This window comes from Sylvia atricapilla, chromosome 20, assembly GCF_009819655.1.
Source record: "Sylvia atricapilla isolate bSylAtr1 chromosome 20, bSylAtr1.pri, whole genome shotgun sequence".
NCBI classification, from domain to species: Eukaryota; Metazoa; Chordata; class Aves; order Passeriformes; family Sylviidae; genus Sylvia; species Sylvia atricapilla.
In genome coordinates, this window is record NC_089159.1 from 8,465,717 (window position 1) to 8,489,740 (window position 24,024).

General features: G+C 42.7%; 2 protein-coding genes across 3 annotated transcripts in view; one reads left to right on the plus strand and one right to left on the minus strand.

The window, feature by feature from the left end:
• Positions 1 to 24,024, minus strand: part of TUBD1 (tubulin delta 1) — a 76,120-nt gene that overhangs the window by 18,448 nt on the left and 33,648 nt on the right. The window lies entirely within an intron of this gene.
• VMP1 (vacuole membrane protein 1) overlaps positions 1 to 24,024 on the plus strand; it is a 59,858-nt gene that overhangs the window by 16,333 nt on the left and 19,501 nt on the right. For both annotated transcript variants that reach the window (XM_066333499.1, XM_066333501.1), the window contains 2 exons: positions 8,974 to 9,141; positions 13,131 to 13,262. In XM_066333499.1, the coding sequence (XP_066189596.1) occupies positions 8,974 to 9,141; positions 13,131 to 13,262 (300 nt within the window). The remainder of the gene's footprint in view (positions 1 to 8,973; positions 9,142 to 13,130; positions 13,263 to 24,024) is intronic.

The window sequence follows — 24,024 nt, forward strand, 5'->3', positions numbered from 1 at the left end:
GCATGTAGGCACCTGCTCAGGCTCCTTCAGCTGTCACACAGGTGCACCTCACTGAAATCCACTGGATTATCCATTTACTGCATATGGCCATTCCCAAGCTCTGGGCAGGCCCTGGAAAGTGGTTATGCAATGGCTGCAGTATATGAATGACTCTGATGTTTGCTCTCCCTGGCCTGCTTTTAGCTGTTTTTTCCACTGTTGAAAACTGTCATTTGTCCAGATCCTTCAGAGCATCTCTCACCAGCTGCTTTTTTGGAGCTGCATTCCAGTGCCAGGAGAGATCCCGGGGTTAGCTGAGAGGAGAGCACTTGGAAACAGTTTGCTAAAAGTAGAATTTGAAGCAGCCTCAGTGTGGGAGGGGTGTTGCTGCCTCAGGATCATTTTGGTTCACATCTGATTTGGGATTTTTTTTTTGATCACCAATCCTTGGTGCAAGAGGGACAGGTCGAGCGTGTCAGTTTTCATACCAGGCTTGTAATTGCTGTTCCTGTAATTCCAGAGCTTTCTATACGTTAGAACGGGCCTGAACATTGTCTGATGTGTCAGTTCCTAGCTTAACGCTGCTTCCTTAGTTGTTTGCCAGCCCTGGATGTAAAATCTGACATGGCTTTTTGGGAAACAATTCTCCTGCTGCACTTGGCACCGAGCTAAGGGCTGGCACAGAGCAGATCTTCAGTGCAGGAGCAGGGAAGCAAGCCACTCTTCCAAGAATGCTTTCCATTCTGACACTTTGAAAACAAGTCTGCTGGCTTATTTTCCTGAAGCCCATTAAAGGGTTTTTCACAATTCTTTAAAAACAACCCTTAAAAATAGTAATCATGATGTGGCTCTGTAGGAAATAAAACTATCATGATTAATGACTCTGAATACTGCTTTTAGCAGTACATGGCTTTTTCCTCGGTCCTGAGATGTTTTCTGTCGGTGGTAGATTCAAATACGAGCAGCATGAATCACCTCATTACCAGCAGAGGATGGCTGAGGGTAACTCAGGAGGAATTTTTGGTGTTTGCACATCTCTGAAAGATCTTTGCTGCCCTAAATGAATGAATGAGGTGGCGGTGCCGGAGGGCTCCGGAGCAGGGGACAGTAGGTGGAGTGCTGGGTTGGGATCACAAACTGTGGCCATCCCCACCCAACGCTCTGCCTCGTGCTTTGGTTTCACTTCAGCTCTGAACAACGGATTGTCAAAGATGTGGCCAAAAAAAAAAAAAAACACCCAAAAAAACCAACAAAAAACAAAAAAACAAACCCAAAAAGTAAAGTGCTTAAAACGAGTGGTTGAGGGCGCGGTAACATCCTCTCTCCCTTGGGATGTGAAATCCCTGTGAGGATGAATGGCACCGAATTCCTCACCGCTCAAAAGCTCAGGGCGAGCTCTGCCTGGTTGCATTGTTGGTGTTTTTTGTTGCTTAAATGTGGATTTTATTTGCTGCTGCTGGAGCCGAGGGGGCGACTGCTGAGGGGGTTTGTGCTGGTGGCCGGGCGAGCACAAACAGGAAATGTGAGCTACAATAGCAACGCTTGTGCCGAGGTCCAGCCCGGATATTTCAGCCCTGGAATAGTTGAGTTTGTCAGGAATTCTTACAGTGGAAGAGGGCACAGCAGAAAGAAAAAATTACGAGCAGAAATGTGCCTTTAAAGAGAAAAGTGAGTCAGAAAGGCAGTGCCCTTATTGCCAGTGCTGCCCGGAGAGAGCAGGGCTGGCTTTGTCTGCCTTTGGGGGCTCAGCATCTCACTTTCATTCTGAATTGGTTCCCCTCGCCCAGGGCTTGCATTCTGCCCTCCCCAAACAGCCATAGTTTGCAGCTGAAATGAGCCCTGTGTTGGCCCTACCCAAACTGGTTTAGGTTAGAATATGAAGATTTAAACGCCAGACACTTGTGCAATAAGGAGTCCATTATCTTGGGAAAAAAAAAAAAAAAAGATGTTGGTGGTGTAAATAACTAAAAAAACCCAAAAAACAAACCCACACAAATAAACGGTTTCCTGTCAGGACTACTGAAAGCTTTTTAAAGTCAAACCTAATTCCTTTCTGTTCCCTTGTTCCAGGAGCTGAGCTTGTAAGAGGACTTGTGATAAAAATTACTTAAGTCCCTCTTAAGAGAGAAATTCACAAAACAGGACTTACTCCACTTTTATGAAGTAGACAGAATAATTTATAAACCCACACGACTTTTTCTGATCTTTTTTCTCCACTTACTTCCTCGTGACTAACACAGGAGTATTTTCATAGTAATTATCAGCTTCAGGAGAGGTTTTGCTCTTTCCACGCAGATCATTCCAAACTATTGTGAGTAACCCAGAAAATGATGGTTCTGTGTGTAAAGGAAAAAAGTAAGAAACAAAGGCTGAGCTGCCTCAGCCAGGTGGGAGGTGCAGCAGTGCTCCCCTTCCCAGCGCTGAATTCTTTTTGTGAACTGAGGTGTTCATTTCTAGCCCTCGCTGTTCTCCAATTCACACGTCAACTTGCAAGCCTGAAACAAAGGAAATAAAAAAAAAAGCTTCTGTCTAATACCTGTGCTCACGTTACTGCTATTGAATTGCTGAGGTGGTTGAAAGAAAAATACGTGGAGGGTGCAGAAGGCAGAAATTAATTCTAACATAAGTTGAAATGGAGCCTGTTTGTGTGAGGGTCGTTTTGGTCTCTTATTCTGTCATTTGTTTCTTTCCTGTCTTTAAACTACTTCCTCCAACTGTCCTAAGCTTTCTACAATGAACTGAAGTATCCTGGAATATGTGAATCAACACAAAACCTTTAAAAAAATCACTTTTGCAATAATCTCGCCAGAAACTCCTGTTTACAGCACACCTGGGCTCTGTCCTGCTTGAAACTGCAGTATTGATATTAATAATGCACTGGTGAACGGGGAGGGTGTGCTGAATTAACTGAACACTGCTGCTAAATCAGTTGTGCAATTTGGGTGTTCCTTAAATCTTCTGGTGACTCGCTTGCATTTTAAAAATCAGAGCTGAAAAAAGTGGTTTTTTCGAGGAGAAAAATGGTCAGTTTGAACTCTTGGTCCCTCTAAATGCTCCTGTTGTTGTGTGGGATGCCTACAGAGAGTAAACCCAGCACTGGTGGCTTAGCTCAGACTGTGCAAGAGCAGTCCTGGGCTGATGGGGGAGTTCATGGCACCATGGCTGCACCCTTTTCTTCCTCCTGAAGGTTGATGGACTTTACCTTTTAGAAGCTGACGCCCTGTTTTCATTATCTGCTCCCCACTTCCTCAAGGTTTGTTCTGTCAGATCTCTGCTGGGAGGACACGTTGTGCTTTCTCCTCATTTGTTCCCTTGGAGGTTTTACAGTTTTTTTGGTTTTGTTGAGTTTGTTTTGTTTTGTTTTGTTTTTTTTATGCACAGCCTGAACTTTATACTTTCCATGTCCTGCTTCCTGGAGCAGGTTGAAAATAATGATGATTGTGCAGAACAATCTCTAATTGGAGATTTTAAAGCCAATCACCACTGCTGGTTGCAATTTGAATAAACGCTGAGGTTCATTCTTCAGAGATGAGTGGATGGCTAGGGAAGGGCAAGGAGAGAACACTGACTATTTTATTGTTTTATTAATGATTTTCTATCAGCAGCAGAAGATAAACTCGAATTCTTGCAGTTGTGTCTCCCCCTGACATTAGTCTATCTGTTCTTATAGCAAGTAATGTAGGCACAGCCTTAAAAAAAAAATAAATCTGCTTTTCATGTTACTCTTAGAGCAGCACCATGGCCCTTTAGACAGGCACTGGTAAAGGCCATGTGCTGCTCCCTCCGTGGCTCTTGTTTAGTCAAATTCAGAGTTTGTGGCTGATCATTTGGAATTTCCATCAGCTCTGCTCTGTGGGGCAAGGCGTGGCTGAAGTGGGAATAGAAACTGAACCACAGCCACGTGAGTGTAAAATTAATACACAGCTTGAAATGCTGTGGAGGTCTTTAAACCCAGCCCTGAGCTCTTGATGGATGTTTGTGTCACTTGAGGATGCTGTAGGTAGAGGATCCTCCAGCCCCAATTTCCAGCCAGCACCACATACCAGACGTTATAAAATCATGAGACATTTTAATCTCCTAACACAGACAGACAGACAAACTGCACATATTTACCAGCCACCTCCAGACCAAGCTTCTCCCTCTCAATGACAGAGCAGTTCTCTCTGTGGGTAGTTGTCCACCGTTCTCAGAGATAAAAGAGACCCTGGAACTGTGGTGTGACTTTCTGGAGAGGTGTAGTGACTTTGTGGATAACTATGGGATGACTCGTGGCCTGGGGCACCGCTCGGAGGATGTTTCCCATGAGAAGCAAGCTTTTGTTTTTCCAATTTATCTCCATCAAATACATCATGACATGTTCTCCCCCTGTGCAAAGGCTGAGTCTTGAACCCAGTGTGAAAAGCAGGGTATCCATGGAGGAAAACAGATTTTTAGTGCATTAAGTTCAGCAAGGAGTTCAGGGTAATATTTTTCTTGCTGGCAGACGTGTCACTTTTCTTGGAGAAATGTTTCTAAATTAAAGCCAGTCTAAAATTATATCTTCCCCCAAAATAAAAGGTTAAAATTAGATGTGGTTGTTCTTGTATCACTTGAGCAGCCTGGCTGTTCTGAGAAGGGCCATGTGAGAAACCAACACTTGATACAGGATTTGTTTGGAGCTTTAATTGACTTCCCAGTCCAGGTGCTCAGAATGATTAATAATGTGAAAATGGATTCATTTTTAATTGGATATTCAGTCACTTTTCCTTATGGTAAAGGCTTTCTGCTGTAAGAATTATACAGATCAGCATGTTTTTAAGGATTTGAACTCCTGATTTTTTTTACATGTGGCTGCTGTCTCTTTCTACTTGCACAGATAAATTTCCAAGCATAATTTATAGATAAAAAAGACTTCTACTTTCTAGAAATTCCATAATACATCTTTTTAAGTAACTTATTTCTGTGCCATTCCAATTTGGGTGCCTTCAATCACTGGAATAAAACTCCTTTGATGGCCTGTGAGTTCAAGAGTTCGAAGTTACCTTCTCTGAGACATTGGGGTTGTGCAGACAGACATTTCCAACCTCCCCTGATCTGCTGTTGCTAAGAAATAGATTTATGTTGAGTTCATCTCGATGAGCAAATCTTGTCTTGTTTGATTTGCAAATTGTACAGATATTTCTAACACATCACATTCCGGCCTGACCACAGGCTCCTTCTGGTCGTCAGCAGTGGCAAGGAAATGTTTCTCACCCGAGTCAGCAGAATGCTGCTCAATTCCTCCTCTGCTCTCCTTTGTTAGTGCCTCCTGCAGCTTCAAAGGGGAAAAAATCATTGGAAGGGGGTGAGGGAAAGACAGTTGGTGTTCAGGAACTTAAATACCTTGAGTTTCAGTGACTTTTCCTGGGCTGGCCAGGAGCACATCTGGATCACCCAGGATTTAGTGCTTGGTGTGATGGGGTTTGAAGCAGTTTGGTCCTTTTCAAAGGTACAGCTACAGTTCATAGTCCAAGGGGGACATCTGAGAGGACTATTCTGAAGTATTGGAATACTCTACCTGGGGAGGTGGTGGATTCACCATCTCTGGATGTGTTTAGGAGAAGACTGGATGTGGCACTTGATGCTGTGGTTTAGTTGAGGTTAGGGTTGGGTTCGACTTGATGATCTTGGAGGTCTCTTCCAGCCATTCTGTGACTTCCCCAAGTGTTGAAACAAACTGAACCATTGCAGGGAGGCAAAACACTCAGCATTTCCTGCAGCCCCACGCAGAGGAGGAGGAGGAGAGGGTGGAGGAGATGTTATTTGTGAAGAGGATTAAAAATCTGGATGAGAATGAATCCTCCTGGGTGTAGAGTCAGGGGTTTGCTAAAGCTGGCACTTCGGGCATGTTTGAGGCTGGTTCCCTGCTCTATTCAGAGTTAAACCACCAGAGTTTAACCAGAGTTAAATAGAAATGAACCTCCCCCATCCTCCCAGCCCTGGGCCTGTTCAGCCAAGCACTGTTTGGTACCAGGGCTTTGGGGAAGCTCCACAGGCAGATGTTGGTGTTGCTCTGAACCTGCCAAGCCTGGGCCAGTGTCCCTGTGACCCACAGGACACCCAGACACAGGAGGAGGACACGGGATTGCTCTGCTTGCCTTCAGCTCACTCCAGTTCCATCCCACACTTCACCACTCTGAACAAACCATTTGCATGTATTCCTCATTCCAGTTCTAACGTGGCTTCTGTGGCTTCCACCACTCCAACTTTTCTCCGTTCTAGAATCGTTTACATTGCTCTGGGAGAGTTCTGTTCCCTTGGCCTGGCCTTCAGGTGGCCCTTCGCAGCTGCTTTGTGAAATGCCTTTTTTGTTTTTTCCATTGGCTACACCCTGTGAAGTTTTTCCCTTTGCAGACATTAGTTGAGACTGGGAGGGCTCTCAGCAGGAGAGTTTTGAGGTTCTTCAGCCACTTCCAGGGTGGCAGCTCTGCTGGGAGAGGCTCCTGCAGCATCTCCAGTTGGGCATTTTTTGTCCTTGTCTTCTCCCCTGGGATTTCAGGACCTGCTTTATCCACCTTGGGTGCACTTTGGGAAGAAACCTTGGGTGATGCTGAAGCCTTGCAAGGGCTGAGGGCTGCTTATCACTACTGACAGTAGTGATTAAATTTGTCTCTTGCCATTCTAAATAAGCTGGCTCTTGTTGCTCTGTGCTATGGTGTGTACTCCAAATTTTGTGGAAGTGAAAGCCCCACCTCTGGATTCCCACAGTATCTCACTGTATCTCAGTGCCTTGGCCAGGGCCTTGAGGGAGCTGAGAGAATGGTCATTTACAACTCAGCCCCGGGGGAATTTCCTCCATGCAAATCTGCCTTTCAGGAGAGTTTCACTGCAAATTTCTGCAGGTGAAAACCATTAATTTTAGGATGATGACTTGAGATCTTTTTTTTTTTTTTGTCCCAAGCTATCTCTCAGACCTAGGGAGGGGCAATCAGGGGCTGGGATTAAACTCTCCAAGTTTCAGAGTGGAGAAAGAGGTTCCCAGGTTTGCCATAAATGTACTTTACAATTTTCGGGGAGTTTCAATTCTCTTTGCGTCTGCCCTTGATGAGTGAAAGAGAGATGTTCTTTATTTAGCTCTGAAGCTGTTGTGGAGATGATCTTGCTACAGGTACCAAGAAGTTTATTGACAGTAGGGCCTATAGGAATATTAATAATATAAATTATTATTCATTGGTTCATTCTTCCAGTCTTTGTTCTCCCGTCCATATCAAAATCTCTCCTGTGTATCAAGTTCTGGATCCCCTCTTTTTCAGTTTAATTTCATTGAACCTCTTTCCTCTCCCCAAGAGAGGCTGTGCCTCATTTATCATCTCACAGGCTTTGTGTTTCTGCAATCCAAAATACACCCAAGCACTTGGAATGTGCCTCCTGTAAAGCAACAAGGAATAAATAAAAAAGTTTTCTTGCTATCAGAGCAGCTTGTCCTTTACCAGTTGCATGCCAGAAGAATGAGTTTATTTTGAATTGTTTGCATATGACAACAGTAGTTGCAGCTGCCATACAGAAAATATAACTGGTATTTTTATTTCAACGTTCTTCATTCACTGCCACTGAAAAATTCCAGTGTGGATGTCACTGCCTCAGTTCAAGGCTCTGAAATGTTGGTGAGTGAACCTCACATCCTCAGCAAACCCAGGAGTGATGGAGCTTCTCCTTTTTTGTGGGGGAATTTCACCCTTTAATGTGCAAATGAAGCTTTTGGGGGCTGGATGTGTCCCTGCCTCCTGCATTTCAAAGGGAGCTCTGGGAGCCCTGTGCAGGGCTCAGCTCTCTCACACTTTCCCTCTATTCTGTAATAAATCGAGCTTTGATAATTTTTTTTTTTTTGGGGGGGGGAGGAGTATATAACCAAACTCCCTTATTGCTCTAATAAAATGAAAGTAAATTAAGGTTGCAGATTCAAACGTGGAAGAAAATTGCTGTCAATATTTCCCAGCCCAATGTCAAAACCCATCAAATAATGAACAGCAAAAGTTATGGTTTGTGTAATTTGTTCTGCACTTAATGAAACTTTTTGATTTATTTAAATCTGTGGTTTTACATAAAGACCTCACTTTAATGCAGTAATTTTATTTTTTTGCCCTCCCTCTTCCCTGGACAGTATATCCATGACCTTTGTTAAGTGATTGTTTTTTAGCTACAGTGTCTGGTGTTCAGATTGTTTGAATTGCTTTTCAATTCTTTTGTCTTAAAAATAATGGCAATTCTTTCAGGTTTTTAAACTATCTAGCAATTCATTTCTTGAATAGATTTTTATGCTTGTTTTATTTAGAGATCTGTCCAAAAAAATCTTCCAGTGTAAGATGGAGACTAAAATTAATTCAGTTAAATGGTATTTAAATAATGTTTAAGTTCTGAATTACATTTCAAACTATTTTTAAGCAAAAACCAGTGAGGTCACTTTCTTGTTTACTCAGAAAAAAACAGGCACAAATTAAACTGTTGGAGAAAAATACAGAAGTTAAGAAAGTCTGCTGCAAGATGTCATTAAACCCAGTCATTAAAAAAAATCAATATATAATTTAAATGCCTAATCCTCTAAAAGCAGGAGTAGGGAAAACACCTCCTCTAATAAAGCTGTAGGTCATAAATACCTTAAGGAGAACATTGTAAAATATTTGAAAATTCCTGGTTTTTTTTTAAAAAGTGGCAACTTTGTAAGTGGCAGGGCAAAAGCTGAAAGGCCCCGAAGCATTTTAGTGGCTCAAAGGAAAGATTTAATTTTTTAAAAAGTACATTAGTAGCTCAGCATTGCAATTCAGATGGTCTTAAAAAAAACCCCTCCAACAAACAAGAATTTTACATAAATAACAATTATTATGTTAACAAATTACCAATGGCCAAAGTGAGAAGCATGAAGTTTTAACCTAGGGACAAATGGCAGAGGGGAACGGGGCTAATTTTAATTTTTATTCTAACTCACATAAAATACAATTGAAATTTCTTTGTTGAGTTTGTTGTTTTGGTTTTTTTCAGGGTCCACACATAGCCTCAGTCACTCTTGCTGCCTATGAATGTAACTCTGTGAATTTCCCTGAGCCTCCTTACCCGGATCAAATCATCTGCCCTGACCAGGAGACCACTGAAGGCTCCATCTCCTTGTGGACAATCATCTCAAAAGTCAGGCTGGAGGCCTGCATGTGGGTAAGGCTTATTTTTTAAAAAAACCTGCAATTTCCACTTGTGTATTTCATTTCTGTGGCCAGCAATAGACAAAAAAAAAAAAAAAAATTCTTCAATTAGCCAAATAACGATGGGTTACACTGCACAAGGTAATGTGAGAAGTTGCCTTCCTGGTCATTTGAATGCTTTTTAATAGAATATTCCTGGGATATTTTTTATCAGCTGCAGTGCTGTCTGCTAAATACCAGCAGAAAACTTGAAGGCTGTTGATGTAAAAAAGTACATTTTAGGAAGGGTGTCTGCACCCCAGATGATCTGGCAGCTCTCAGGTCTAAGCAAGAAATAATTCCAATAATTTGGGGCCTGTAACATGAGTGGAGCTGCAGTTCCTCATCTGCAGGACTCAGGCCCTCTTCTCACAGCTTGTTCTGGGCTGCAGCAGTAAATTAATCTAAATTAAATTCATTTTCCACATTTTTTTACATCTTTTACTTCTGTTTTTCTGCCTGTTTCCACTTTTCTGTTAAAAGCTGACCTGTTTTTCCTGTTTAAGTGAATCAGGGTCTTAGGAAACGCTGTCATTGGAACTTCCTTTCCGTTTTCCTCTTTTTTTTTTTTTTTTTTTTTAATCTTCAGCTTCTTGTAGAAGTTTAATTTGTGGAGGAGTTTGGTCAGCCAGGCTGTTTTCTTCATTACATGTAGCTCATTTTGAATTGCAGTTTACACAGATGCATCTGCTGTAAACTACATGCCAAATTAACTTTATTTTGCTGCTGACTTCCTGTCCTAGCTGATGATTAAATTACTAAATTCTTAGTTGTCCAACTTAAATGCAGAGAAAGGAAATTCTAAAAACAGTATCTGATGCCTGCCCTGGTATTCTTTAATATATAATGCAACTGGTCACTATAATTTTTTTAAATAGCAGCAGTTGTGTTAGTTACAAAAATTCCAGTCAGGTTGTGTGAGTTTAGAGACTAAAATCAAAATAGTAACAGAGAAAGTGGACTCAAAGCCCTGTCAAAAAGCAAAGTGCAGCTTAAATTTCACTCCTAATGAACGGCCAGAATTGCCTGAATGCTCAGTAAACACACAAATACTTACAAGACTATAAATACATAAAAGATTTCACTTTATTTTCTTCCTCTGCTGAAGTCTGTTTAATAGAGACGAGCAGTAAAAATGGCATTTACAGCTACGTTTCTAGGGTTGCAAAATAAAAATGCAGCTGAGGGTAAACATCTCTTGCTTCATCTGCAGCGTGTAAAAACTGAGCTATGAGGAGAATTAAGTTTAGAAATGAGTGAACAAGAGTTGCAGCCTCTGGAATCTCGTGTCCTCCAGAGCAGCCATGAGGGAGAACAAGCAGTGCCTTCGTGGTCTTGAGTTCCTGGGATTAGATTAGGGAAAGGACAAGGGAACAGGAACATTTGTATCCCACTTCTTCACCCTTCCCTCCCCCTTCTTCCAATTCCCTGTCAGCTACCTTTGCTCTGAACTCTGTCTCCTCTGGATTTTCCCTCGGGAGCATCCTCTGTCTAGCAGTGGTGTCTCGTGTAATGTTATGCTTTCTTGGAATGTTTCGTGAGTACATAAACATTGCTTGCTAATTTCCTGTAAGCCAAATCAAGTTGGCAATTGCTGCTGCTGCTTCCAGAGTGTTTCTTTTGTCCTAATTCCAGCTCACTTCTTATGGAAGCTGTGGGAGAGAGTTATTTTGGAGTCTGTCACTCTTGAGCTAAATGTCCACTTAGCAAAGATAATGGTGACTTCCAGAAAGTGCAAAGGCTGATTTTTTTTTGCAGACCATCCCAGGATGACTTTGCAGAGCTGTGGTTGTAAAGCTGCCCAGGCTGAGTGTCCTGTGGGGTGAAATGTGAGGATTGATCTGCACAAGGGTCACAAAACCCACCAGCAGCCAATTTCAGCTAGAGATGAAAATCACTCCTAGTCCCCAGCACGTCAGCGATGGCCATTCCTGCTGATAATGAGTGTTACAAGGATTAAATATCCCTGTGCCCAAGGAATTATTAGGTGGGATGAAAATGATGCTTTTTTCAATCCCTGTAAAAGTTGGCTGCAGCAGCCCTGGCCTGCAGAAGGGCTCAGAAACAATCTCTTAGGTGAATGCCAGTTTTCACAGCCTCCCATCCCACAGGGACAAGGAATTCAATAGTGCCCTATATTTTTTTAATGTGTTGCAGCTTTTTTGGGGTTTTTTTTACAAGAAATAAGGGGAAAGAATAAAAATGTTTAATTGCTTGGGATTAGCAGAACAGGCGGCCTGTGTCCTGAGCAGGATCAAATCTGGTTAAAAGACTCTTTCTAGTGGAGTCATTTCCCAGTTTCCTTTTCTGAATGTAAAAGAATTTTGATTAGCATTTGCCTTTCCAGTTTGTTGTGTGTCCAAGGAATCTCCGTGTAAAACTGGCATTCACAATTAAATGGTGAAATATCTAATGTTGCAAAAAGCAGTTAAATAGTTACTGGTTTGGAGCCCTTAATTGCTGCTTTTTTTTTTCCTTTTTTTTTATGCACTTAAAGCACCTATCTCCAGCAGACATGAAATCATATGATTTTTGTTGCACTTCTGAAATGTTTTGTAATAATGAGCATGTGACTTAGCCAATTTAAAGAAAGTTCATGTCCAGTACACACATGCAAACCTCTTCCTCAGTGCACAAAACGAAGCCAAAGCAAATTGGCAGAGCCTGGAGGAGCAATGTGACTTTTTCTTCTTGCATCACCCTGAGAACATAACCTCAAGTTAATTTTTCTGAAGTGTTGTTGCTACTGTTTTCAGGCTTATCTTCCCCTTGTGCCAGAAATATGCAGATTAATGAAGTTCAGCTTGTTGCAGTCATCTCAAGTTTTTCTTCTGTGGAAAAACAAGGGCATAAACATTTGAGGCCGTGCACTTTGGGTGCTTAAACTGAGAATTTAACAGCTTGGGTAACTGCAGTGGTATTTAAAACCACAACCTGTTGATTTGGAATATCCACAGCAGCTGGAATTCTTGCTTGCAGCTGTGTATAGAGCAGGAACAAAGGAAATTGAAAAGCTTTCACGTCGCTTCAAAGGAGGAGAAAAGCATTTGTTACTCACTGCTGACCCTGGGAGAGAAAAGCCATCTGCAGGGAGCACATTCCCGTGCAGTGCCCAGCTATTGTCTCTTACCTGCCCTAAATTTAAACCATCCTGAGTTAATTCAGAGTTCCTGTTCCATTAGCCTCTGTTTATCCATATGTTCAATCTTAGCTGGTCTCTCTCTTTTCCCTTGGTTAAGCTAAAGCTGCCTTTACCCACAAGACTGAAATGAGTCATTTGATGTCCTGAGAAAACAAATACAATTTTCCTGCGGTGAGAAAGCAGCCATCCTTTCATCTGGGGTTGGCTCCAGCTATCCCAGCTGAAGGAGAGGGGAAAAAAACTCGAGCTCAGGCTTGGCTTAACCTTTTTTTCCCTTGCTGTAGTAAAACCTGAGCCTGTTTTCTAACAAACACTTGCCCGGAGTCTCATGACCGAACAAGCAAACTCCAGGACAGCACCACCAGGGAGGAGCTCCAGGATTATTCTGGAGGCCCCTGGGGATCAAGGGCTGTCACATGCTGGGGAATGTGTCTGGCATCATGTGGTGGGGTGAGACACAGCAGTGCTGACTCAGGATGTGTGGGACAGCAGGGACGTGGGGGACAGCAGGGCCACCAGCTCCAGCTTCCCACGGCTCCGGCCACGCGCCGCTCCACGGGGCCCCGGGGATGCACAGGTCGTGTCTGCTTGACCCTGCAAGCCCTGCAGGCTTTCCCCTGCCCAGGGAAAAGAAAAGGGAAATCAGGGATTCAAAAGGAGCAGCATTCTGTTGGAAAGGATGGGAATTCTGACCTGGTGTGGATGAAAGCAAACTGCTCCAAACAGCTGGGCTCGGGGGATGGCCACGGGATTTGTGCGCGTCACATGTTTTGTGTTTGGGAATAAACAGGAAAATAAATCAGGATTGTTCTTTTTCCCAGGGTGCTGGTACAGCCATTGGAGAGCTGCCCCCATATTTCATGGCAAGGGCAGCGAGGCTCTCGGGTGCTGAACCTGATGATGAGGAGTACCAGGAATTCGAGGAGATGCTGGAACACGCAGAGACTGCACAAGTAAGGACAGCCTGCAAAACAACAGAATTAATAAAACACAGAGCAACTAAGAGGGAGTAAATAACAGTCCAATTAAACTAGAAGGGGCCAAAAAAAAAAAAAACCAACCCATCAGTTGGTTTGAGTTCATAAGAGATTTCCCAAGGATGGAAAAAGAGCCTGCACTGGGTGATACCTGTGGTGATGGGAGGGCAAGAATGCAGCTTGTTGAAGCAGATAAAATAGTGCAGCCAAGTATTTGCTACAAGTACTGCAATTATTTAGAGTTCCAAGAACAGCTCAATAAAGGTTGGGAGACACTGGGCTGGGAAAACAGGGGTAAAGGAGCTGCTGTTCCATAATCCTGGTTATTCTGGCTACATTTGAAGCCTCCCTGGGCCAGAGATGATTTTCAGCCTCAGCTCATCCCTTTCAGATGACATTTGCCTGCCTTGCCACTGACACCCTCAGGGACCAGTGTCTGACCCATTCATCAGCCCGAGGAAACATTTTTCCTGATGTGGAAATGCAGCAAAACTGCTCCAAGTCCCTTTATGTTGCTCCTGTCATTTATTTTCTCCAGGGCTTAACTAGTGCACAGTTTGCAATTGATGCTGCACATCAGTCAGGTACTGCTGTGGATAATTTTTCCTTCAGGTCAGGAGTTTGCATCCTGGCCACAAGTTCCTGAGAGTGTGTTAGATGAAATTAAACATTTTTTCCTCGTGCTGCTTGCCACCGAATTCTTCCCTCTGTATTTTTCCTTCTTATCCTGTTTTGTCTGCCACTAAGTTGAAACGGGTCATGAGACTGCTGTTAAAAACCAGCAGATGCTATTTACCATGCACCGATGTCTTTAAACTCCTCTGCCAGGGTATTTTCTGGAGATAAATATATACTTTTTTTTTTTTTACTCCTCCTTTAAAAAAATGGATGAAGCTTTTCCATGAAAGTGGTTTGTCTGGAAATACTGAATGCAATCTAGTAATTCTAACAGTAAACCCTGTGTTTCCCAAGAGCCTCCCCCTACTAGAAGGTTCCAAAGGGTTTTTCTGCTATTATAAATAGTAATTCCTTCTATTTTTTTCAAGATGCAGCAGGGGAAAAAAAAGAATCTCCTTTGTTCTTTACTCTCTCATCAATCTTTGCTTTGCAAAGTAATCCCTTAACTGTACGAAAATCAAGTTGTGGTAAAAAAAACAACGACGAAACCAGTTCAATACATGACTTCAGTATCTGTGTTTACTGAAACTCTCCCAGTAAATTATATGTGTGTACAGTTGTGGGAGCAGCCAGAGATGGTTTCCAGAAGGCACAGTGAGATTCTTGGGAAGAAAATTTTTGCTAGAGAGCATTTTGTCAGGCCAGGCCAAACTATAGCTGTATTGACTGCCCGGAGTAAACAAATGGCCTTGTGGAATTAATGAAGAAAAAATGATGCTCTTATTTACCAGTACTTTTGATTTTATTTTCTTGGCAATTGAGTTGGGATTGAAGAGTGTTGTTTTGTGGATGGATGGCCAGGAAAAAAAAAAATCTTTCAAACTCCACTTGTGGTTTGGTTTCTATAAACTCTTTTAACATGAGTCTTTGACAATCCGATTAAATTGTATTGTGCTCATAAAACTGACAGTTCAGTTTTTTCCATTTGCTAATGTGACTTCCTTTTTGCTTTTGGCTTCAATCATGTTTTCTCTGGATGTCTGTGGGAGACAGGCCTGCCTTTCCTATGACCTCTGAAAATCCCAATCTCCAGCACAGCTTATCACTCTTTGCCCTGTAATTTGTATTCATGAGCAGCGGTGATGTCTATTTTTAAATTGCTCATTAACAATTGTTATTACCTCCATCAGCTTTCTCCCACTCCTGATGAGTTTGAAGCCTCACACGGGGGCTGTGACAAGTGTCCTGTGCCTTGGGGATGCTGCAAATGCTTGATGTCAAGTGACAGGAGCATTTTTTTTTCAGTCTAAAGGTCTCTCGGCATCCTGCTTTTTGGGAAGGTTTGGGAATGGGTGTTGGATTTTGAAGAATAGCTGAGCTGCTCTTTGCCTACGAGGCAGAGCCAGCTGCTCTGACGTTTTTGTTGCCTCTGTGTGTTGTTCAGAGAGCTTGTTGCTGCTGTTTCTCAAAAACAATGGTAATTTGGAGAAACAGATGAGCATCTTCTCTGGTGAGAATAGATCGTGGCTACTGCATCCAGCCTGAACAATCTGGGAGGGGGAATGTGCTCCTGGCTGGCCAGAAAAAGAAAAAAAACCAGCCAAAAAAGGGACCTAAGAGGATTAAACAGCGTAAAGGTTTAGTGCTCCATTCAGAGTTACACAGAGCAAAATGCCATTTACTTTAAAGAGTCTATTGATGGATTTTTCTGTCCCGAATCTCAGATCTCAGTGACCTGTCTCCTTGCGCTGGCTTTTCAGAGAGCTCATTAACCTGCAGCCGTGTGTCTGTCCTGTACTTTCCGTTAGCACACTTGAGAAAAAGCCCCTCGTTTTAAAGGAACACTCACTTCTCCTTCCTCTGTGGCCCTTTGTGTGCTCACCAGTGAGTCCCAGCTCGGTGCAGGGAGTGTCACAGCTGCCTCGTGGCCGTGTCCCTGCAGAAAGGGGGTGGCTTTTTCTTTGTCCCCAGAGCTGCCACAAGGCACAGCCCAGCCACAGCAGCTCGCTGCGATTTGTTCATCCTTCAGGCAGCGTTTAAAACCCACCAACGTTTCAAACGGCGTCCCAGCTGCTGTTAAAGCTCTTCCAGTGGAATTCCAGAGAGAAGGAGGGTTTTATCAGAGCTCCCCTTTTAGCCACAGGGGAGTATCTCCAAAGCAACCTCTCAATTAGGGCAAGTGAACGCTTTGGTAATGACACAGTCACAGGCACTTGGTGCAGATTTGTGTCCCCACACACACCAGCACGGCCTCTCTTTTGCCAGTTTAATAGTTGCTGGTTGGTGATTTTTTTTCTCGGTTCTCTGTCATGCTGAAACACTTCATGCTGAGGAGTGAAAAAGCAGCTTTTGGTGCCAGGTTCCCTCGGGGCACTGCAGTGACAGTGCGTGGGCCTTGGTATCCCTGTACTCCTTGCTGAGAGGGGAAAGTACTGATATCTGTGCATATCTAATCCTTAATGGCTCTGAGTGTTTGGCTTCGTGAAGTGGCATTTCTTTAAGAACTAATGATTTACACATCGGGGCTTTGCTTCTGTGCACAGCCTCGCCTCAGCCAAATTTCCATGTAAAAATATTTTCTAGTTGCCTGTGTTACTATCAGCCACTGCTGTTTGTGTACTCTCCAAGCCGTGTGCTGCCTCGGGAAGAACCCAGCCTTGGAGAAGGGTTAAAATGCACAGAAAGGCCGAGCTGCAGCAGGCCTGGTTGGGAAATGACTGAGTGCCATCTGCACACTGGCTGTCAGTTGTTGCTGGGACCTGTTTTTGCCTCCACTGAACCTTTACTGGTTGTGGTTTGTCTGGCCATCACATGACTTCTCTGAAAATTCCCCCTCCCCTCCATTTCCAGTAAACTGTTTGAACAGGAGTGACTCAGACTGAAACCAGCTTCCCTGTAACCACAGGGCTTGTTAAAGAATTTGTCAACGTGGACTCGAGAGGGTTTGTATTAAACTGAGCTGCAACCGCCTGCCTTTGGCTTGCGTCAGGAGTCGCAGCGAGCCCCCTCCTGCTCTCCGAGGGCTGCGAGGGGTTAAACCCCGGGTTCTGTCCTGGCTTTCCTGCAAAACCCTGCCTTTGCTTCTCCCCGTCTTCACGTGGGCTGCGGGAGCAGAGCAAAGTCCCTGCCACACCCGGGGAGAAGCTGTGTTCTGACACGACACTGACTTCACTCACCGGGAATGATTAGGCACGACTAATGAGTGAAATCTCGCTTAATTAGCAGCGTTTTAGATGGCCAAATTCAAAACGGATCTCTCTCTGTGTCTCTGCCGTGATTAAATTAACAGCTCCTATCTGATAAGTTCCTGCTTGAAAAGGCTGCTGGCTTGTTTAAGCAACAGCGTTTAAGGGTACTTGGTACAAGGAAAAAAGAAGTTAAAGCAGACCACGAGCAGGTTTTTATAAAGCATTTATCATAAAATGGAAGTGAGGGGTCATGTATGTACAATAACTGGGAAACCCTGACTTCTTCTTTAGTCCTTTTTTTCTCTTTCCCAGAAATCACTTGTTGAAACGGAACATCAAATTCCACTCATCCTTTTCTCTTGCTCAGTCTTCCCTTTCCTCCTCCTCAGCTTCCTCTCTTTATTAATTGTGCTGCACAAGGAGTTTGCTGCTGTGGGTGGTCACCAGGAGGCTGCTCCTCACACCCTGCATTCCTCAAGTTTGATGCCTGTGTTTGTTAATAGCTCTAAGGGAGGTTTCTTCCCTCTTTTATGGCGGCCTGTAATTAAATAGAAATTCAGGACTGTTCCAACCTTGAAGCTGCACTTTAGAAACTCCCCACGAGTGCTGGGGAGGAGGTGGCAAAGTGACAGTGTGTTTTCACAGACAGTGTAACAAGTGAGATACACACAGCTCACTTTTGAACTGTTCTCCAAAATCACCGGGTTTAAAATGAGTTTTGGAATGAGTCAAATGACAGCTTTAAATAAGGGAACTTCATCTTGAACGCTTCCTGCGGAAAGAGGTAGCAAAGAGTTAAAATAGGCAGAGGGAAGACAATGAGAGCTGTGAGTAAGGAATGTGTAAAGCACCTCCTGGTTGGATTTCTTTGGGCACTGGCAGGAGAACGTGCCCACATTGTTCTATTCATTTGCACACCTGCTCACAGATAAGGAAAAAATAGCACAGGGCACTGCACTAATTACTCATGGTGACTGGAGATGACTTTGTGAGTTCTGCTTTGAAGAGCTCTTTGCATGTGTTCCCTAAAAAATGATTTTCACGTTCAGTGTGTCAGTGCATAAATGAGAAATCACCCAGGCAGTGAGGAAACCTGGGTTACTTTGCAACATTTTCACTCAGTGTTAGGTCGGGAGGATTTTCTCAGTAACAAATGCCTCACAACAGAAATTAGAAATCATGTCACCAAGTGCACTGGAAATGCTGGAAGCTTCATTTGCACAGGAGTTGTGGAGAAGCAGTTGGTTGAATTCTGCCGTTGAATTTTCATGCCCTCTTCTGTGTGTGTTGGGAATCCTCAACACAAGTTTCCAAGGGGAAAATTTATCCCTAAATAATTGATATTTCACGCCTCAGTATTCTGAGAAAGACCAATAAATGATCAAAAGCTGGGTCAGAAAAGCTGTTATAAATATTTTTTAAGGACAACCTTCAATAACTGATAAAAATTCATTATCGTATCATAATCAAGAAAATGGCTGAGTTTTTTTTCCCCTTGCTCCAGACACTGTTTAAATATCTGTGTTGTACAAGAGTCTGGTATGCAGACCACTTCTCTGAGCTGTCTGGGAACCTCTGTCCCTTGCAGGGAGAACAGGGGAGAGGTTGCACATCTGGGCTGAGAGGGAAGACGTGTGTGCTAAAGGCTTTGTCAGCTGTGTCAGGAGTTCCTCACTTCCATTCTATTTTAATCCTTAACTTATGTCTGAGTCCTGTGTGCAGAAAATGTTGGGTTTTTGGTTTTTTTCAGTGCTGATGGCTTTGAGTTCTCAGGTTTATCAGACATTGAAAATGTCAATTTTTGTGACTTGTTATCAAAAATTCTTTCTTTACAATGTCTAAATCTTAAACCACCTCAAAATCGGGCTTGATTCTTTAGGATGGATTTTTTAAAATGAATGATACTCTGGAATTGGCAGAGCTGTGGCCACAGTAAGTGTTTGCACTTATTGAGACAAATGAGCAGCTGCAGTGGGGTTTTTGGGAGTGCTGGGATGTTCTTTACCCCACTCATCCCCCTGCCTGTGGCTGTACTATCTTGTCATGGAATCACAGAAAAATTCACCTTGAGAGGGACCTGAGGCAGTTTCTAGTCCACCTTTATTTTTTTTTTTTTAATTCCTAGTCCAGCTCAGGTTCCTCAGGGCATTGTCTGGGCTGGTCCTGGAGCCCTCCAGGGCTGGAGGCTGCACAACCTCCCTGGGAAATGTCCTCCAGTGCTGCTGACAGTCCCACTGACAGCTCCCTGCCCTGAAAATGGGCTGCAGGATCTGCTCTGCCAGTCTCCAGCGAGATGTGAATAGAAAGTGGTTGTTCAGCAAGGAAAGAAATCCATTTATTTCATGTTTTTGTGCAGGGCTGGAAAGCTGCAGAGTGTCAGGGTGGACACATTGCTGCTCTGAGGAGCAGAGGTGGCAGGGGATGTGGTCAAAGGGGCTACAGCTCTGCAGGACAGATCTGATAAGGCTGAAAGGACATGCTCCTTCCTCTTCCTTTAGGCTGTTTCCTTTAATTGTGTCTCATTCTGTACAAAATTTCTTTAGTCTTACAGTGTGTGAAGCAAAAGGACTTTTTTATGTAGAAGTCTGAGGGTTTCAGTTCTGGCTGTGGGAAAAGCTGGCAGTAAATTGGAGCCACAGAGCTCACTGAGTCTGTAATCTGTGTTCCTTTTGGTATTTCCCTTCTGAACCTGAGTGTGGATTGTAACAGGCTGAAATCTTGAAATTAAAGCTCCTGAGATGGAGCATGTTATAACAAAATATTTGCTGATTCTTCCCTCGAGAAGGGGGAGGGAGAAAGGAGGGAAAGAAAAAGTTCCTCCCATGATCCAGATGATCAATGAAATGAAGAAAATACCTGAGAGTTCCTGGTGGAACTAATGGACTGACCCAGGGCTGGTTGACTTCATTCCTGCTCCTGTTAATGGGGAGATCTTATTTACCATAAAATGGACCCATAATTTGGAAGTTTCATGCCTTTACTCCAAGACAGGCTACAATTAAATGACATGGGGAATCCAAACCTGCTGTAGGAACTTCACTCTGTTGTCTCTGCTCCCATAGGACCTGCAAAAAATTCAGCTCCTCACACAACCCTGTGGCTTCTTTTGTCTGTCTTTTCTAACATCACTTTTAAAATCTGGTAATAGGACAATGGCTTTGATTGTATTTTCCATAGAAAAACTTAAGGTTTTCTGACCCTAGAACTAATTGTAGTTACTCATGTCTGAGTTTCCCAAGTCCCAAAGATGAGCATCCTCCTGATTATCTCTGGACTGCAGCATCACCCCTCAACCTCAACATGCAGCCAGCCTCAAGGGCTTGAAGACAAACAGATGTGGAAATAAATCTGTGTCCAGCATTCTCATCCTCAGAATGGCCAGTAGAAGAATCCACCTGTAGACAGAGTTTCTTGTTGTCTGTAATACCTACTGCATGTTCATCCTTGCCTACAAATATTCTGAATAATGAAGTCTCACCAGATTCAAGCCCTCAGATCTCCAGCACAGTCTGTTTAATGAGGCTTTGTGGGTGCTCCTCTCTTCTTTCCACAGTTCTTTGCAGAAGCCAAGGCTGTTTTATTGCTCTTTGGTTGCCTTCATCTTGTACTTTTTAAAACTGTTTTCGTGTTCAACATTTATGTCCTTTTCTCTTGCAACTTTTCCATGATTACCCAAGTCCTTTTCCAGAATTTAGTGTCTCAGAAAACCCAGACTTCTCATGAAGTGAAACTTACTTAGAATCTGGAATGTCTGTTCTATGCCTGCTGTGTATAAATTTTCTTTCATCAGACTTAGTGCTTGCTTACTTCTGCCACCATCCCATCGCTCCTTTCAGTTATCCTTGAATTTTTGGTCCAGCTTCCTCTTCTGGGGGTCTGATTTCCCAGACAGGACCTTTCTTTCCCAGATTTTTGCATGATAAGGAAGTTTAAACCTTACCCCTCACACCCTCTGCTCTCCAGCCATCAAATGGAAATATCCTCTTTTAGTTTGCCCCTTTGACTTTAACTGGAAATATTTTGAGGAAAGATCCACGAGCGGCTGTCACAATATTCCTGTTTGTAATTTATTCATGGGATTTGTTGCCTTTGATATTTTGGGGAGGGTTGAGCAGTGGCTTTTGGTCAGTGAGTGCTGAACCATTTGCAGGGATGTGTTGTGACCTCCCAGCCTTAGGTACCTCTCTGACTTCTTTGGAGCTGCTCCCCTGCAGTCCAAGCTTTATTCCAAGGAGTTAATAATTCCTCCCAGTCCTCTGAAATCCTGGAATCCATTGCCTGACCACAAATGGTCATTCTCCCATAAGTTGTGTTTGATTCCATTGTGTTGTAACAGAAAGCCAGAAGAAACAAAACACAGTGCAGCTCATTTTTAACATAACTGGGATTTTTACATAAAGAGGGGCACTGTCTTTGTAGGCAGCTCTTTAAATGTTAAGGACTCTAATTTTGGTGATCTAAATGGTAGCTTCATACTCAATCTGCAGTCTATGGAGGAAAAAAAATGTTCTCCACTTCAGAAGATTATCTGGATAATTAAACTTTTTTGGTTTATAACAGTAATAGAAATCATGCTCAAATCTTGAGGGATTGTCCACTCCATCACACACAAGGGACACCTTTGGGGAATCTGCAGGAGGATGAACTTCCTCTCTCCAGCTGCTCCAGAGTTCTCCTGGAGACCCTTGAGGTGTAACACATTCAGATCTCTCTCTCTGTCTTTTCATTTTTTTCCACTCATGCTCCTGCTTTCTGTCAGAGTCACAAATCCTGTGTCTCCCTCTTCTAAAAAATTGTTTTAACTTCTCCAGGCCACCATGTGCCAGGTGAGGAATATCCATGGCATTAATACATCCCTGAGTTCCCCTGACCCCAGCCTAAGGCCCTGTGTGACACCATGAACTTGGGATGGAATTTACTCCACCTTTGTGTTAAATCTGCCAGTTTTACTGGTGCTTGAGGTATTTACAGCAGAAAAGAAATGAGAGAGAAGTTTTTCTAGGCCTCAAATCCCTGGAATCTGGGATCTGGATGGTGTTTTTCAGAGATTGAGCTGGGATGTGGTGGGAGCCGTTGGTTTCTCAGTTGCTCCTAAAATTTGATTGTAACTGTTCAGAAATGAACTGTCACATTGCATAATCTGTGCAGGCTTCAGAGAACAGAGCTGGGGAAGTGTTACAGGTTTTTTTTCTGTGGGATTCAGTCCAATTACAGATTATTCAGAGCTCCTTGGATACCTCCAGCTACTCGTGTGGATCAATCAACCAGCTCTGCACTTGCAGAGTTAAAAAAAAAAAAAAAGATTCACAATTTCACTGGGAACAATTCATTGTGACTGTTCTGTTACAGAGGGAAAAGAGGAAAAAAAAACTTAGTAAAATTATTCTTTTTCCTCCAGCTTGTTAGTTGAATCTGGTGAGGTGTTTGTTCTTCCCTCACATTCAGAGAAGCTCACCAACTTTACAGTGAGAGGAGAAAGAAGAGAGAGATTAAATTATTAATGGAAACCAAATAAAACAGAGATGGGGAAAACATTGTAACTTGGACAAGGTTCTCCATTCCCTCTTTCAGGAAGGACTTTTCCAGGGATAAAAGGTCCATATTTACACAAAGCAGGAACCCTGGGCAGAACATGTAAATTCTCTTTACCATCCCTTCAGGTCTGAAAATTTGGGAGGGTTTTTTTTTTTGGTCCCATGGAGCCACTGGGGTCAATCCAGTGATGAAAATTTCCCTTTTCTTGAGGCTGAGCAGATCCAGGACAATTCCCCCCACCCTGAGCTGCCAGCTGGGCCTGGGGAATCATCCCTGACCTTTCCCTGCCTCTTGTTCCAGCCCAGTTCTTGGGATCTGATGATTAACCCAATGAAGTCATGTTTAATCATTTAACCTTCCTCTGCCTGCACTGTGCCACTCACAGGAAATCTATTGCCAAACCCCCCCAAAAAATAAATCATCTCTGAAAGGGACACAGTGAGCTAAAGCGTCCTGAAATGTTATAAAGAATGAATCACAATTAGCTGAGAGGCCAGGCAGAAACTTTAATTTGGGGGGAAAATGGTTTGCCTGTAAGTAGCTGAACTTTTGTCTCTTTTCATATATATATATAAAAATTATATTATTTTTTTTAAAGCAGTAAGTGATGAAAATAATTTTCTTTCCTTTTCAAATGCTTAAAAAATAAGAGAAAAGATTCTTCCCCGTGCAGGCTTTAGAAAAGAAAAGAAAAGAAAAAAAGAAGTTCTGTTGTGAAATAGGTAAAAGTTGTGAAACTGGGGATTGTATTCTCAGAGAAATGAAACTTTTTAAGGCTTTTTTATTGTTGCAGATGGCGCAAAGATTTGTCAAACAAAATTTAAGGAAGGAACCAAAGAGAAATAGTTCTGAACTTGTTTTCACTGACTAAATGTTGAGGCTGGAATTCGTAGTTTTGTTGCAGCCCTGGAGGGTTTATTACCTTTCAAATTAATCATAGCTGTGATTACATTAGATCATAGAAAATAGGTACAAAAAAACCCTTTGTCTTTTGGCTTATTTAGAAAATTTGGAGAAACAGAAGACAAATGACAAGTTCCGGAGTGAAATTTTTAGAATTTAAAATTTTGCTTTCCATGAAGTACTTTGTGATAGATAGTGTAAAACCAAAACTTAACAAAGGAACAAGCTGAGTAATAATTTTAAAAAATAAAGTTATGAATTAATAAGGTGAGAAAATTTGCTCCAACATTGTTTTGCTTTGAGTATTTTTTTTTTTTTTGAGACAAACTTGTTAAACTTTTCTTTAAAGACCTTCATTATTAGCTTTTTAATGTTTTATATGTTTGTAGCTGGAAGGGAAATATTTGTTTCAAGGCAGCCTTAAATTCTGTAGTTGAGAAATGTGGGTGAGGGAAGCTGGTTCTTTTAAAGAAATTTGGTTAAAATTGCTGCAC